A 15273-nucleotide genomic window follows, 5' to 3' on the forward strand; every position below is an offset into this window, starting at 1 on the left:
AAGTAAATATACAAGAATTAGCTAATAAAGGCTAATTATTCCAATTTAAAACTAATTATTATAATTGATAGCATATTCATTTTCACTAAAATAATATAACAAAGAGTGTATTCATTCTTATAGGATAGAATAATGTTAAACGATAACTAGATCCGGAGAACAATATGTTACCATCGAAATCCTCAATGAACTCATCAATCATTGGTAATTAGCAGGTTTTGCCCATCTCCATTGTGGAGTTGTTAGACTCGTTCTCTCCCATCTTGGAAGAAGAGGCCTTCCTGTTTCATCAAGAGTCTCTATGCTGGCCAACAATTATTTCTGTTACCAAAGTTCAATAATGGAATGATCTTAACTCTCTTAGTGTAAAAACAACTTATAACATCATGCGTTCAACATCTAATTACTGAATAGTCAACGTTAAAAATAATCAGTGACATTTTTGTAAATAAATGCAATTGTAGAACGTCAAATTGTATGGAATTCAACGTTATATTATGATAATTATTTAAATCAGCGCGTTCTCTTTCTTCTTTCTTTTAAACCACCAATAATATGTAGAGTTCTGTAGGGGTTTCAACGTATTATTTGTCAGCTAGAAGCCAAAAATTAACCTCTTTTAATTCTTTTCTTCTTTTTCCTTTTAAACCACATATAATACTTCGAATTCTGTAGAGGTTGCGACGTATTATTTGTTAGCTAGAAGCCAAAAAGTAATCTCTTTTAATTCTTTTCTTCTTTTTCCTTTTAAACCACATATAATACTTCGAATTTTGTAGGGGCTTTGACGTATTATTTGTCAGCCGGAAGCCAAAAAGTAACCTCTTTTAATTCTTTTCTTTTTTTTTCTTTTAAACCACATATAATACGCCGAGTTATGTAGGGGCTTCGATGTATTATTTTTCAATCAGAAGTCAAAGAGTTACTCCTTTTTAATTCTTTTTTCTTTTAAACCACCAATTATACATCGAATTTGTAAGAGCTTCGACGTATTATTTGTCAACCAAAAGTTTCCCCTTTTTAATCTGAACAGGAGATTGAAAATTCATTCACTTTATCTTAGCGTGCGAGACCTTCTTCTCTTCTCAAACTTTTCTCGAACGAAGTTTGACGACCATCACATGTAATCTTTCTTTCACTTGATACAAATGCATGTTAATTAATTACTTTATGTATGATTTTCGTTTGTTTTGACCGATTATTTTCGTATTTTTGTCCTCATAGACACATTTTGCTTTCTCTCACTGGTGGAAACACTTTATTCTGACGAACCCACTGAAGGTTAGTTTTTCGTTTTTGTTTTCGTTTTAAAGAACTTATTTGTTGAACTTGTTTGTTGTTTTTTTTAACTTGTTTGTTGTTGTTATTTGGTTGAATTTGTTTGTTGTTGTTGTTTGATTGAACTTGTTTGTTGTTTGTTGTTGATATTATACTACATGTTCATAGTTCATGCTTTATAAAATGCCAAAAACTGAAATTGGTTGTTTTTTTGCTTTTCAAGTATCATAGTTGTAAAAAAGGATCATAATTAATTAAAAAAATAAAAAAAAATATTAACATCGTATATTGATAAAGTTCAACGTTACGTCTCCCGAGATGACGACGTTCTCGAATTCGACGTTGTTTTTGTACTAGTGTGCACACCAGAAATATAATTCTTACCATCTTTCCCAGTTACAATGCCAGCCTGAAAGATTCCACAGTTAGATTTTAAAATAAATAGTTCATAAGTTAGTCTAGTCGTTTTTACTTCTTTTGAATACAACTGTAAAAAAGTGTGATTTATAAATTGAATTATTGATTATATATAAAAATGAGGGAAATAAGTTTCTTTTTTATTAAAGAGTGCTTGTTATATGTAAAGTGATATTAGAGTCCTTTAACTTGTGTAAAAAAAAATTAGAGAGAGTTTTAGTGTTTGAATGTTTACAAAAGAGAGAGTGAGATCATTAGTCTTACAAATAGTGTGTTCCTATCCAAGTTACAAAAACATTCAATTATGACAATTTGAGACATTCAATTATGATAATTTGAGTCTCCAAATGAAGATTAATTCTTTTTGGTTTCCCAAACAAATACTACAAATTGGTTGGATGCTCTATTCAATATGTTAAAAGTAGTATGGGTGAAGGACAAGGAAGCCATATATATACATATTGTACCGAGTTGTTGACGAGTTCGACTTAGAAAAGATTTTAAGTGCAAAATCTTCAAAAAAAGCATAGGACATTCTGGAATAACGGGCATGACCGAGTGAAACAGGTGGGGTTTTAAACACTCAGGGACGAGTTAGAGAGCATGAGGATGAATGAGACAAAAAGAGATTCCGAGTACAATACTCAGGTAGAAATCATGGTGAACTAGCTTAGTAGAAATTAAGAGACATTCTCGTTAGTCAAGTTATGGAGAAGATCTTGAGGTTGTTGACAAACAACTTTGGAAAGTGGTGTGAGCAATGGAGGATTCCAAAGACTTGTCAACACTTTCAGTTGAAGAGTTCATTGGGTCTCTTGAAGCACTCAAATAACGAAAGAAGAAGAAGTGGGAGCCACTTAATCAACTACTCCAACTGAATAGAGAGGCTCAGAACACTCAAGGGAGAGGACTACATAGAAGGTAGAGGAAGCAATCCTAGAGTTAGAATCCAAGGATAAGAAGAGGAGAAAGAACAATCTCCAATAAAATTGCACAAAAGAGGGTGAGGTCTATGGAGAGGAGGTTAGTTGAGCAACACAAATGTTAAATGCTTTAAGTATGGCAAATATGGTCATTCTGCAAGTGAGTGTTACCCTGATAAGTGTTTTAGTTGTGGTGAGGTTAGAAATTTCGCTAAAAAATGTTCATTTGGGGACAAAAAGGGAGAGACAACCAACCTTCTCACAAAAAATGTTAAAGATGAAGCAATATTATTGATGGTGGTACACAACTCGGGGACTGAGCACAATCGAGTGGAGAACTCAACAAGATAGTCGAGTAGTAAGGAGAACTTGACAAGATATATAGTCGAGTGGATAGGTCAATTAGAGAACCAAATTAGTTGAAGAGGTTGATAAGATATGCAAAAGCTGAGACAATGCGGTGGAACATATGAAAAGCTCAAGTAGCTCGATGGAGCAAGTGAACAAGATAGCTCGATGTGAAGTTTAGATAACTTGATGGAACAAGTGAACATCTTAGAAAGCTTGGTGGGGTGCCTAGGTAGTGTGGTGGAGCATGCTGATAGCTTAGATAAGTCAGAGCAAGTGCTAGAAAGCTCAATGGTGCATTGTACAGTTCAAAATAACTTAGGCATATAGATGAGCTTGTTATCCAAAGGTTAAAAGATTTCAAAAGGTGATTTGAAACAACAAATTGAAAAGGAGGTTAAAGACAATGCAATTTTACAAGCAAGCTTAGATAGAAAGAAGAATTTAAGAGTTGCACTGGAAGTATAAGATAAGAAGTGACGACTTGAAATGGATGAGGATTTCGACTCAATTGAACACGATAATACATGGGCGTTGTCCGATTTTTAAAAAGAAGTTGGATCTATTGATACAAACCCAGTTAATGACAAGTTAGCCAAAGAAAAAAGAAAACTCGATTAAGGACAAGTGGGCCATGAAGAAATAAAAGAACCCAACTATTTATGAAAGGAGCAAACATAGTGTGAGAGGAGTTATTGCACGTATAAAGTAAGGATTAAGAATGGAAGAATTATTATGAAGAAAAAAAGAATCATTAAAGTTCAGGGGAGAGTTTTGACGACTTTTGAAATAAATTTAAATGTATTAATAGTTGTGGGTAGTTAATGTTAATTAATGAGTTAACTATTTATAGTTATTTTTTTTTAATACAACAGTAAAAACAAATGTTGTCTATAAATTGTATTGTTGATTGCATCCAAAAATACAACAGAACAAATAAATCATATTTTTTTTAATATATGACTTAAATTTATATTTAAATTCTATCAATTATTTATTTCTTTTATATATATATATATATATATATAATATTTATTAATTATAAAAAATTTAGTGCCATTTTTATTACAATTAATCCAATGTTGTCACATTCTTGCTACACTCCATGTTTCTTTTGTCTATTTGAAACTTTATCATAATGTATTACATATTGTTTTATTAAATACTAAATAAAATTAATAAAAAGATTATAGCCAATAATTATATTAAACTATATATATTATATATTTTATTTAGTAATACAATAATAAGAATAAAAATATTAATTTAAATATAATAAAATTACAATATATTAGACTATCTTATAAAATATATAATTTTATATGTGTACATAAATGATATTATTTCTAAAAATTAATTAAAGTATTGTAATGAGACCAAACCCACCTTAACCTTGATCATAACTCACTTGAGAGAGTGTTTTTAGGATTGAAGTTTTTTTTTTATCCTTACTTGAAAGGATCTCCAAAATGGAGTTTTTTTGTTTTTTATAAGGTGGGTTAGGGTTGACCCATGTGTCAGGGGTCAAATTGACAACTTTAAATGTAAGATTCACTGAATGTTTTGATTTGATTCATGTTAAATAATGTTGGCAAGATATACGAGGATCAATTAGTTGTAAAAGGGAACACTTGTTAACAATGCTTAAATGAAATAAGGTTTAAAAGATGTAAAAAGTCAGGATTTAACTTATTCTTTACCTAACAAAAATTTAGAAATGAAAATTGATAAATATTGAGAATAACCTAAGTTTAAGTCTCACATATTTTATATATATATATATATATATATATATATATATAATAAAATTAAATGCCACATAAGAGAAAAATTACATAAAATTAATGTCTCGAAATTTTTAATTAAAAGTATTGTCAATTCTTTACGTGAATTATCATATTTATATAATTTCTTTTTTATAAATCCCTAAAAAAATCAATAAAATTGAAAAGAATTTCAGAAAAAGTGGAACAAGTGTCAATTCGATTTTAAAAGATAATAAAATTGCACAAAAACAAAACTAATTAGAAGGCCCAAAACATTGATTCTCAGCTTATGTGGAGGGTTTTAAGAAAAATACGTCTAAGCTTTATATTTTGCATAAGGAAAATATGTTGATATAAGAGTTTTTCTATCTATTTAAAGTTTATAATTGATAAAAAAATTCTATTATGTTTTGTTGCTCACTTTTAAGACAATGTCTGATCTAATAATCTAGGACACCTAAATATTTAACATTTTCATGTTTGAAAATTCCATCTAATCTCATGGTTGATGACTTTTGTTTGATTTGTTTCAAATGTTTATATTGAACTAATTACTTGAATATACTACACTTTTGTTATTTGATATTTAAGTTACTTACTCTGAATGACTTAGGCTTTGTTCGTTTGGGAGAGAAGAATTGAGGGAGAGTGAGTGAATGGATTTGAGAAGATTTGAGAGTAAATTAATTGTTGTTTTTTTGAGTAGATTTGGAGGTAAATGAGAGTGGATTTGGGAGTAAAGTTTATGAAAATTAGTGTAGGATTTGATTGATGTGATAAATAAAAAAAATTATTTAATTGATAGAAATTTAAGATTACCAAAATACCCTTAGTTATTAATGTAATATAAAATGATAATTTTTAATGTTATATTTAATTGTAAATTTTTTTATAAAGAGTAAAATATTAACATTAATTATTAAAATTTATTTTAATATTATACAAAAAAATTAAATAAAATGAATTTATTTTTAATTATAATATTTTTGTAATATTATTTATTATCAAGTTGAAATTAAATATTTTTAAAAACAAAAAAAATTAATCACATACCACCAGTCAGCCTTTCTAACTTCTTTATTCATCCAAATCCAAAACCTCTCTTTCTCCCTCTCTCTTTGCCTTCTCCCTTCTCTCTCTTCACCTGGACCAAACCACGCATCCAAACTCTCTGCCTTCCCTGCTTTCAAACTCTGTCTTCCCACTATTCCTCGTCCCCTCTCACTACCGGATTCCTCACCAGAAGACGATAGAGCGCCCTTGACTGGAACTGTCGAGATCTGTGTCAACAAAGGAGGCACCCCGAAATCGAATCCAAGAAACGAACGCCTGTCCAGAACCGAATACAGCAATGACTTTTTTTTTTTTTTATATGGTATATGATATCTAGGAAGGGTAAAGATGAGATTTCCCTTTAATTCACTACAAATCATCGCATATATGCGATGATTGTATCTCAGCAAATCCGCTGCGTTCCATCTTCACAAATCGTTGCAAATCGTTCAAAGCGAACACCAATTATCCCGCAAATCAATCGTTGCTATTCCTCGTAAACAGTACATCACCTTCAAGCGAACACGGTGTTAGTTACATATATAGAATATATTTTGATTGATGTTGTAGTCTTTTATTTTGAACTACTTATTTAATATACAAAATATCTTTGATTTGATATTTGTGTTAAAAATCAGTATTGATGAATAAGACAAAAATTCAATTCTGATTAAAATATACAATTAAGAATCCTCAGAAGATAATTCTTAAATTTTAACTCAAAATAAGTGGATATATTTTTTACTTTATCATTTATCAAATAGCAGACAATAATCAGTTACTGCATGATTTATGATGTCTCTATTTGAATGCTAAGCAAATTGATCGGGCCAGTTAAACCTTAAACGGATTGGGCTGGGCTGGCCCATCTGAGAAACCCTTCTAAAACATAACACTAATCCTTCTCCTCTTTGTCTAGTGTCCCTCCACAGCTGCAGCCACAGCTACACACAACAGTCTCCTTCTGCGTTTCAACGGAAGACCAGGTTTTTACTTGTTCATATCTGTGTTCCACTCCCTTTTCAATTTCTTTTGCTTTCGAAAGATGTGAGTCAGTGTCGGAGATTCGTAGTTGTGTATACCACCTACACGAGTTTATCTGATTACATTTTCCAGGGACCTGTAGTGTTGAAATATCAAAATTGGAAGAGAACTAAAACCTACTGGAAAAAAAATTTCTATTTGGGACTTATCTAGGTTCGAGGAGTTTACGAGCTGAATGTATATGACGATGTGTGAAAAAATGATAATGGTTCATGGTTGATAGAATCCTCTAGGTTTAGATTACCAATAATTAGGTATTCTCATTTGTTATCACTGTAGCATGGTTTGCGTATAAAGAATATCAGATGCGAATCGTTTTAGTTATAATGGCATAGTATGTTGATTGCAGTTTGGAGCTGATTTTCTTTGTTTATATTATCTTTTGTTGACTCTGTTGTTTCGTTGTTGTTTTATTTCTTTGTTATTTGAAGGTAAGCAATGGTTAAGCATAACAACGTCATCCCAAGTGGACACTTTCGGAAACATTGGCAAAACTATGTGAAGACTTGGTTTAATCAACCAGCCAGGAAGACTAGAAGACGATTAGGTAATTCTTACCTAATTTCTTACTTGCTCTTTTGAACACTTTTGTCCTAATTAATCAGTATGGCTTAATACTTATTATTCAATAAACAAGAATTAATTTGAGTTTATAATGATTGCTGTGTTCTTCTTTTAATTTTGATATGCATGTGACGCAAATTTTCAGCTCGGCAGAAGAAAGCTGTCAAAATTTTCCCCAGGCCAACTGCTGGACCTCTCAGGCCCGTTGTTCATGGTCAGACTTTGAAATACAACATGAAAGTCAGAGCTGGGAGAGGATTCTCTCTTGAGGAATTGAAGGTTAATTGAGTTGTTCTTCCTCCATCCCCAAAAGCGCCTTTTTATGAGTAATTTATGACTTGCAATAGATCCTTGATTGGTGGGGTGGTATTAATGTTATGAAATACTGATTGGCTGTTTGAGCTCTCTTTATCCAAAGGTAACAGAGAGGGAGCCCTGTGCATTATTTCTTTTGTCCCTTCTTTTTATGGAGAAGGTCTACACTGTATCCCACTGAACACGCTAATTGCTAGTCAGCAAGTATGACATTTTAATTTCTTTGAAAATTCTTAATTATCCCTGTTTCCATTCAAGTTTATATGATTCATGTTGAAAGAACAAAAAGAAAATGGAAGCATGTAATTACGCGAATACTGTGTAGAACATTAGAAATTCTGCTTCTTTTCTTTCTTTCTGACAGAACAATATTCATTTATATATCTCAGAGTGCTGGAATTCCCAAAAAACTTGCACCAACTATTGGTATTGCTGTTGATCATCGTCGCAAGAACCGTTCTTTGGAGAGTCTGCAGGCTAATGTGCAGAGACTCAAAACATACAAGGCCAAGTTGGTTGTGTTCCCAAGACGAGCAAGAAAGGTCAAGGTAATACTAAAAATTCTTTGATTAATTTGGTAATTATGTGAACATTTTATTTGTTTTTATGGTCATCATCATTCCCATAGAAGTTGGAAACTTACCAAAAGTTTGGGATTCTTACGGCCCTTATATTTTGCAGACTGGTGATTCTAGTGCTGAGGAACTAGCAAATGCTACCCAAGTTCAGGGTCCATTCTTGCCCATTGTAAGGGAGAAGCCTACTGTTGACCTTGTTAAGATAACAGATGAAATGAAGTCATTCAAAGCTTACTATAAGCTTCGTCTTGAACGCACCAACCAACGTCACCATGGTGCCCGTTTAAAGAAAGCTGCTGAAGCAGAGAAGGAAGACAAAAAATAGGGTCCTTGAGAAGCCAGTTTGTTATTCGTATTATAGTTTTGAGAAATTTTTGTGTGAGATTCTGCACGCTTGGCTTTGGAAGATCATTAGTCCTAAAACGTCAGTCAGTTTTTTCGGGTGGACTCAAGTTTGTTAATCGAATTAACACTCTGGTTTGTTATGATTATTTATTTGATTTTGTCTTCAGTAAGTTGTCTTTCTCGTTTCTGCAGCAGGTTACAATTATTCCTGATCCATTGTGGATGGCATAGTGTTTGGGCCCTCTAAATTATCCGTTTATAAATTTGAATTTGATCATGGTTTTATTTTTTGTTTCAATTTTTTGGTCATGGTAATAAAATTCTATTTAAATTATTGTGACAGAGAAGCTATTACAGTTAAATTGTAACAAAGCAACAACTCCTAACTGATTAGAATTACTCAATCCAATATCTAACTATGCAAGTACTTAAGAATCGTATTTAAAGGTTACAATCTTCAAACTTCATCTCCGTTCCAATTATTCTTCACCATTGGACCTGTAGGTCCTTCCTCTCCGAGCACCTCATTTGGCAAACTTCTTAAAATCTTTTCCAGTGCAGATTTTAGATTCTTAGGCAAGAATTTCTCAATCTTCTTCAGCTCAACATCTATATTATAATCAATTTTAGGACCCCATTCCCTGAAATAGTTAAGCCAAGGAGGCTCTATAACTGCAGAACCTAAATATTCAGCAGAAACTAATTCAAATGCCCCCATATCCATAACATTGTTACCTTTATCAGTGTCATTCCTTAAGCCTATGTTATCTTCCCCTTGCAGATTAAGGCCAGCATGTGGGTATGATGCATGGCCATGCAAGGAAGAGTAGACTAGTGGTTTGTTGCCGCCACTTTGGAACTCAATCTGAGAGGAATCAACCCATGTTCCTTTGCTGTGTTGTGAGAAATAGACCTGCCATAGTTCACCACTAAAGTTGCTTACCCTTAGTGTCACATGCTCCCAGTCCCCAACATGTTCACCTATTTTTCCCAATTGAAAAGAAATTAATTTAACTTTTGCTCTTGAAGGGCCATTGAATGGGTAGAAGACCCATATTGCAATATCAGTGAAGGTTCCTCCAAGCATTGGTTTGACATGTACATAACTTTTGGCACTTTGCAAGTTGCCTTTCTTGACCCTCTCTTTGTTGGTTGCATCAGCGGGAAGGTCCAGCCAATAGGCACCATCATTGTTATGATCCTGAGGCAGGTTTGTGCCGTTTGGTGCTATTGGGACAGGATTTGACTCTTGCCCTTTCTTATACAGTAGTGCTCCATTGGAGAAAAACCAATCCACAGAAGATGGCAAGTATTCTTCACTGGGATGCAAGCACATAGTTGGAGAGTAAACTTTGAGTAATGCATTGATTTGTTGTAGATTAGGCATGTATTTTGGGATAGTTTTGGTGTTCTTCAAACAAGCAATAGATGGAGGGTTGGCACTCCCATTTTGAACAACAAAGGTGCCTACTCTAACACCAGGAGCTTGAATTCCCCTATTGCTTGGTCTAACATCATAAATACTGAAGCTGCCTGATTCCCAAATCAATGAATTTGTTTCACATTGGTCAGTGAGGTCTGACCTGACACACCTGATTTTGTCAAGGGAAGGCTTATCTGGTGTGGTGGTGACAACATGGCCTACAGCTTTATACCCATCAGGTGGTGTTGGAAGCCAAACATAGACAGGAGCATCTTGGCTAATCTTCATAGATGCACTATTCCATACAGGTGTGAAATCAACTGGTTGTTTAAGAATGGGGTTCCTTGTAGTTGCGCACACATCTTTTGCCACAAGAACCCATCCAAAAAGTGGCCTGTTGTTGGGTTGGCTGTAGCAACCCAACATAAAGAAACCTTGAGGTATTGATGGTTCAAACACGGTGAAACCTTGATTGTCAGGTCCACCGCCATGTGTGCTCCAAACTTTGTTGAATGTTGATATTTGAGACACCTGTAGTCCACCCAGGTCAATTATTTCAGTGGCAAAATCACCACCTACATGTTACAATTTGTCACTTGCAACGATCAGCATGCATTTAGTAGACTATATATCCAACAAGGAGATAATATGTTATGTTATGACCAATCAGTGAATCACATTATGGATACCTGGAGGCCAAGAAGAATTTGCAACTGGTACAGGAAGCTTGAATGTCGTATCAATGGGAAGAGATTGTTTTTTCTTGAAGAAATTCCCTGCACAACAATTATCCATTGTCGAGTTTCTGACAGAAGAATGAGTGTGAATATATGGAGAATATAGCTACTATATGATATATCTAGCGATTTTACCAAGTGGTGTTGGTATATTCCTTCGAGGATAATTTTGAAGGTAGCGAGGTCATCATATATATGTAAACAAAATACTATGGTAGTCCTAAGATGTGTCGTGTCGTACAAGGAAGATAATAGTGCTACATAGACAACCGTCTAAACATTGTTCAACATCACTTACACACCAAGTTGTTCATTAAACAAGTGACTTGCTTCTATTGTTTACCTTTATATCCCTTTTCGTAAGGGCAATGACTATTTCCACATGTGAATGATGTGATCATTTGTGCAAAACAGAGTACTGTGTTTGTCATGGAAGATATATAAGTGTATATGTTGATTTTTGTTGATGGACATAATAGTTTTCTAACTAAAATAGCAATGTAATTTACTGGTATATTAGCTAATTACAAGATTTATATCAACTTGAACAAAAGTCTAAATGTTCCCTTCTGGGGCAGCGTAGAAACTTATTTTTCCATCTTCCTCCTCCTTTGTTTTATCCAGTTTTCCTTGCAAATGGCTATTTTCAAGCACTGTTCCAACCTTGAGTTCTGCATTTGCTTTTTGTCATAAGAGAACCTTCAATGTCTTTTTTTTTTCTTTCCATTTTTGGTCCATTCAGAAGCTTGTAAGGCATTAACAAATTCTACATTAATATTTTAGAAAAACATTATTTTCCTCTACAAAGGAAATTTTTTACTCAAACCTGGAAGAAACACAAAAATGATCTCAACAACTCATTGGTCTAGAAGTTGCTCACCAAGAAATTTATTTTGTGTAAACACGTTAGAAAGTTTATTTGAATAATATTTGACAGATTCAATTTCTTTCATTTTATGGCTTTAAACTCTCTTCTCAAGTTCAAAACCTGCATTCTTTTTGTTCTTTTACTTCTTGAATGTCCTCCTATTACTTATCACATGAATATTTTGTAGTTTCAAGAATCAAAATCTTGATATCATCATGTAGTCTTGCTTTGTATGTTAACTAGTTTTGCCTTCTTTTGCCACTTGATGTTTATAACTTCTCATTTGAGCTATAGGTCTTCTAATGGAGTTGGATTGTTTCCATCTGTCACTATATCTTACAAACTTTAACCTTAATATGTCTCCTTATTTTTTGTAGTTCATGCTAGTTTTCACCTCAAAATATAGGAGATGAATGAAAGTAATCAATTGAAGTTGGAAATCATTTTTGTGTTTGAAGGGATTTTGCTAGATTTCCTAGCTGTTTTTTTACACTCTATTTTTCGTTTCCTCTCCCTCACAAACCCTTATAGATCAGTGGAGTTCTTGCTATATTAATTTTGCACTCATTCTACAAACTTTATAATTTTACGAACAAAAGCTTGAATAGAAAAACTACAACAAATTATCACAACTAAAAGTAAACATCACAAGACCTACAATTAGCCTTTCTTTTAACACAAACAAATTTTAACTAAAATTACAGACAAAATTGATATGTAACCACAGAAGCATTAAATCACAGCTGGAAAATCTCAATTCCAAACAATCTTCCTTATTTTTGAATTAAAAATATAGAATAAACTAATCAAAGTCTCCCAGGTGCAAGTTTTAAGGTTGTAAAATGTGGGATTGGTTGCTGTTTCCCCGTGATTCTTGATGTCATGAAAATTTGTTGATGAATGCGGTTGCATTGTGGTCGTGAAGACACTGGAAAATTTAACGTTGTTGCAGATCGTTTTCTAAAACATTGACAAGTGCCATCTTCACGACCTTGAGTTACATCATAGTAGTGCTTCTTCTTCTCATACTTGTGGGCTGGAATCTGATGTGACACTGAAGTTCTCCTTTCCATGCTCGCAGCTTTTGCCAATGCCTTTTGATAAGCTGTGATACTATATTTGGGGTTGTACAAAATCTTGGTGATGAAATAGTACATTGCAACCACAAAAGCAGCTAAAACCATGGCAATTACTATCACTACATTCAACAAAGCCTTATAACTAATCGCCATAGATGTGGAAAACAATTAATGGATGTTTGAATTAAGACCGAGTCTATAATAAAGAAGCTAAAACCAGCTTAATTACTCTTGTTTTACGACGGTGAATACAACAAACCCTTTTTATAAATATATGTTCAATCTCTTTGTCATCCACGTTCTGATGTAAATTTTTGTGTTTCTTTTTTTAATCTGTTCATGAAAAGTAATTTAGGAATTGTTAGGTAGTTAAGCTATGCTAAGATAAGATAAAAGAATAAAAAGGAAATATGATAAAGATGAATACTAGTTTTGTATAATATTTGGCGCTATTACCAAGTAATATGAAGTTGGTGCTATTAAGTTGTAACGATGATTATGGCATCTTTGACGACGATCGATGCACTCTGGTTATCATACAGAAGTAATTTCGAATCAAATTAAGTGGGTTTCTTTTCCATATTCCTTTCTTGCTTTATATTCAAAGTAATCAACACAACTTATTTTTCCTTTCATTTCTTACATAACATAAAAAATGTTTCATCTAGTAAGGAAGAGGTAATTACGAGAAATTAGTTTTAACATAAAAAAGAACAAACTTTTACTAATAGCTAAAGAATTCCTACAAAAGTTTAAGCCTAAATGATTAAATTAAATAAAAAATAAATAAATTGGAGGTGGGCCAACTTGTCTGCTAGTCCATATTGACCTGAGCATGTCTCGATCTTCACCCAGTTCGAGTCATCTCATCCTTTGTCTTAAGTTAATTGGTTTCGATAATTAATGTGGGGCAACTCGTCTCATACTTCAGCTTGGACCAGTATTTCCTTGACTTAGGGTAGGATTGACTCATCTCGAATTTTGGTCTAGACAAGACTTTGTTGATCATAAGTTTGAACTGGTCTATCTTGACCTTTGACTATATCATCCAGACTCGACCTTTGGCTTGGACCGGCCTATGTCGAGCTTCCTTTAGGTTGGACCGTTTAGACTTTTATCTCGAGCTGATCTATCTCGACAATCTCTTGAGCCAGATCATCTCGACTTTCGACCCGAGACTGCCTGTCTCGACTTTCGATTCGAATTGACTTGTCTCGACCTTCAACTTGGGTTAACTCATCTCGAATTTTCACTCGAGCAGACTTGCATCAAACTTTGACTTGATCCAACTTATCTCGAACTTCTTTTCGGGCCAGCTTGTAGTTGCAATCAACTTGTCCTACGCCGTATTAGGTCGACCTGACTCGATAATAGGATCAAGTCATCCCATCATGACCTTTGACTCCGGTCGGCCCGTCTCAACCTTCAGCTTGAGCCGACCTGTCTCTAACTTCAACCTAACATGACCTGTGTAGACCTTTGGCTTGGAGAGCTTGTCTTGACAATCAATCAAAGCTAAATCAACTCTACCTTTGACTTGAGATTGAGCATTTTGACTTTCTATTGGAGCTGATCCATCTCACTTTCAACTTAGGCTAACATATATGAGAATTTTTCCCAATTCGGCTTGTCACAAACTTCGATCCACACCAGCGCATCTTAACCTTTAGCCTCGACCGACCTGTCTCGACAATCAGTCAAAGCTGACTTGTCACGACGTTCGACCCAAGCTGACCCATCTTGTTCTTTCTACCCAAGCTAGCCTCTATCCCGCCTTTGACTCGGGCCTACCCATCTTGACCTTTGGACTAGGCTGAACCGTCCCGACCTTCAGTAAGGACCGACTCGTCACAATATTTGACCAAGAATGACTCATTTTGACATTCGACCTTTGACCTTGATTGATAAGTCTCAATTTTTTGCTTGAGCCGACCAATACACCTTGGGCTTGGGTTGACAAATCTCGACCTTTGGCTAGAACCGACGAGTTTCAACCATTAGTTAGCCCGTCTCAACCTTTGAATGCAATTGACCTCTGTCAACAATTGGCTCGTCTCGATCTTCTACTCAAGATGACTAGTCTCAAACTTTGTCCCAACCCTAGTAATCTTAGCTTTAGTCTCATACCTGTTCTTCTCGACAAATCAGTTTGGTCCAGGTCATCCTGACCTTCTTTTCAGATCAGTTCATCACGACAATTGACGCAACATTGGCCATCTCGATTTTACGGAGTCGACCAATCTAAACCTTCCATTAGGGTTGCACATCTTGAAATTTTGCTCGAGTGTCTAAGACTCGAGCAATTATTTCTATCATCATCCTTTCTTTTAATTATGTTAATATATTGTTAAATTGCAGTAATATGTTTTCTTTTCAATTTTTTTATCATGATGGATTGGTGAGCGAATAAGACTGGTGATGAATTCGCCGGGCTCGTTTGCGGCGTGTAACAAAATTCGCAATTATTCTAAGTCAACTCGAGCCCGTAGTTGTTCAGGCTCAAACCCTTATAGCATTTACACTTTGCTGTACTAA

At 34.1% G+C, this 15273-nt stretch overlaps 2 protein-coding genes across 2 annotated transcripts; one reads left to right on the top strand and one right to left on the bottom strand.

Moving 5' to 3' along the window:
- The first annotated feature begins 6619 nt into the window (after positions 1-6619).
- LOC106768937 (60S ribosomal protein L13-1-like) lies at positions 6620-8801 on the top strand. Its single transcript, XM_014654334.2, has 5 exons — positions 6620-6771; positions 7261-7376; positions 7539-7672; positions 8098-8256; positions 8390-8801. The coding sequence occupies exons 2-5, from the start codon at positions 7268-7270 to the stop codon at positions 8609-8611; spliced, it is 624 nt and encodes a 207-aa protein (XP_014509820.1). The 5' UTR covers positions 6620-6771; positions 7261-7267; the 3' UTR covers positions 8612-8801.
- Positions 8802-8943: 142 nt separating this feature from the next.
- Positions 8944-11326, bottom strand: LOC106768935. The gene is made up of 2 exons (XM_014654333.2): positions 10744-11326; positions 8944-10629 (listed from the first exon to the last, which is right to left on the bottom strand). The coding sequence occupies exons 1-2, from the start codon at positions 10847-10849 to the stop codon at positions 9089-9091; spliced, it is 1647 nt and encodes a 548-aa protein (XP_014509819.1). The 5' UTR covers positions 10850-11326; the 3' UTR covers positions 8944-9088.
- Positions 11327-15273: the final 3947 nt, after the last annotated feature.

The sequence above is a fragment of the Vigna radiata genome, chromosome 7 (genome assembly GCF_000741045.1).
Source record: "Vigna radiata var. radiata cultivar VC1973A chromosome 7, Vradiata_ver6, whole genome shotgun sequence".
NCBI lineage: Eukaryota > Viridiplantae > Streptophyta > Magnoliopsida > Fabales > Fabaceae > Vigna > Vigna radiata.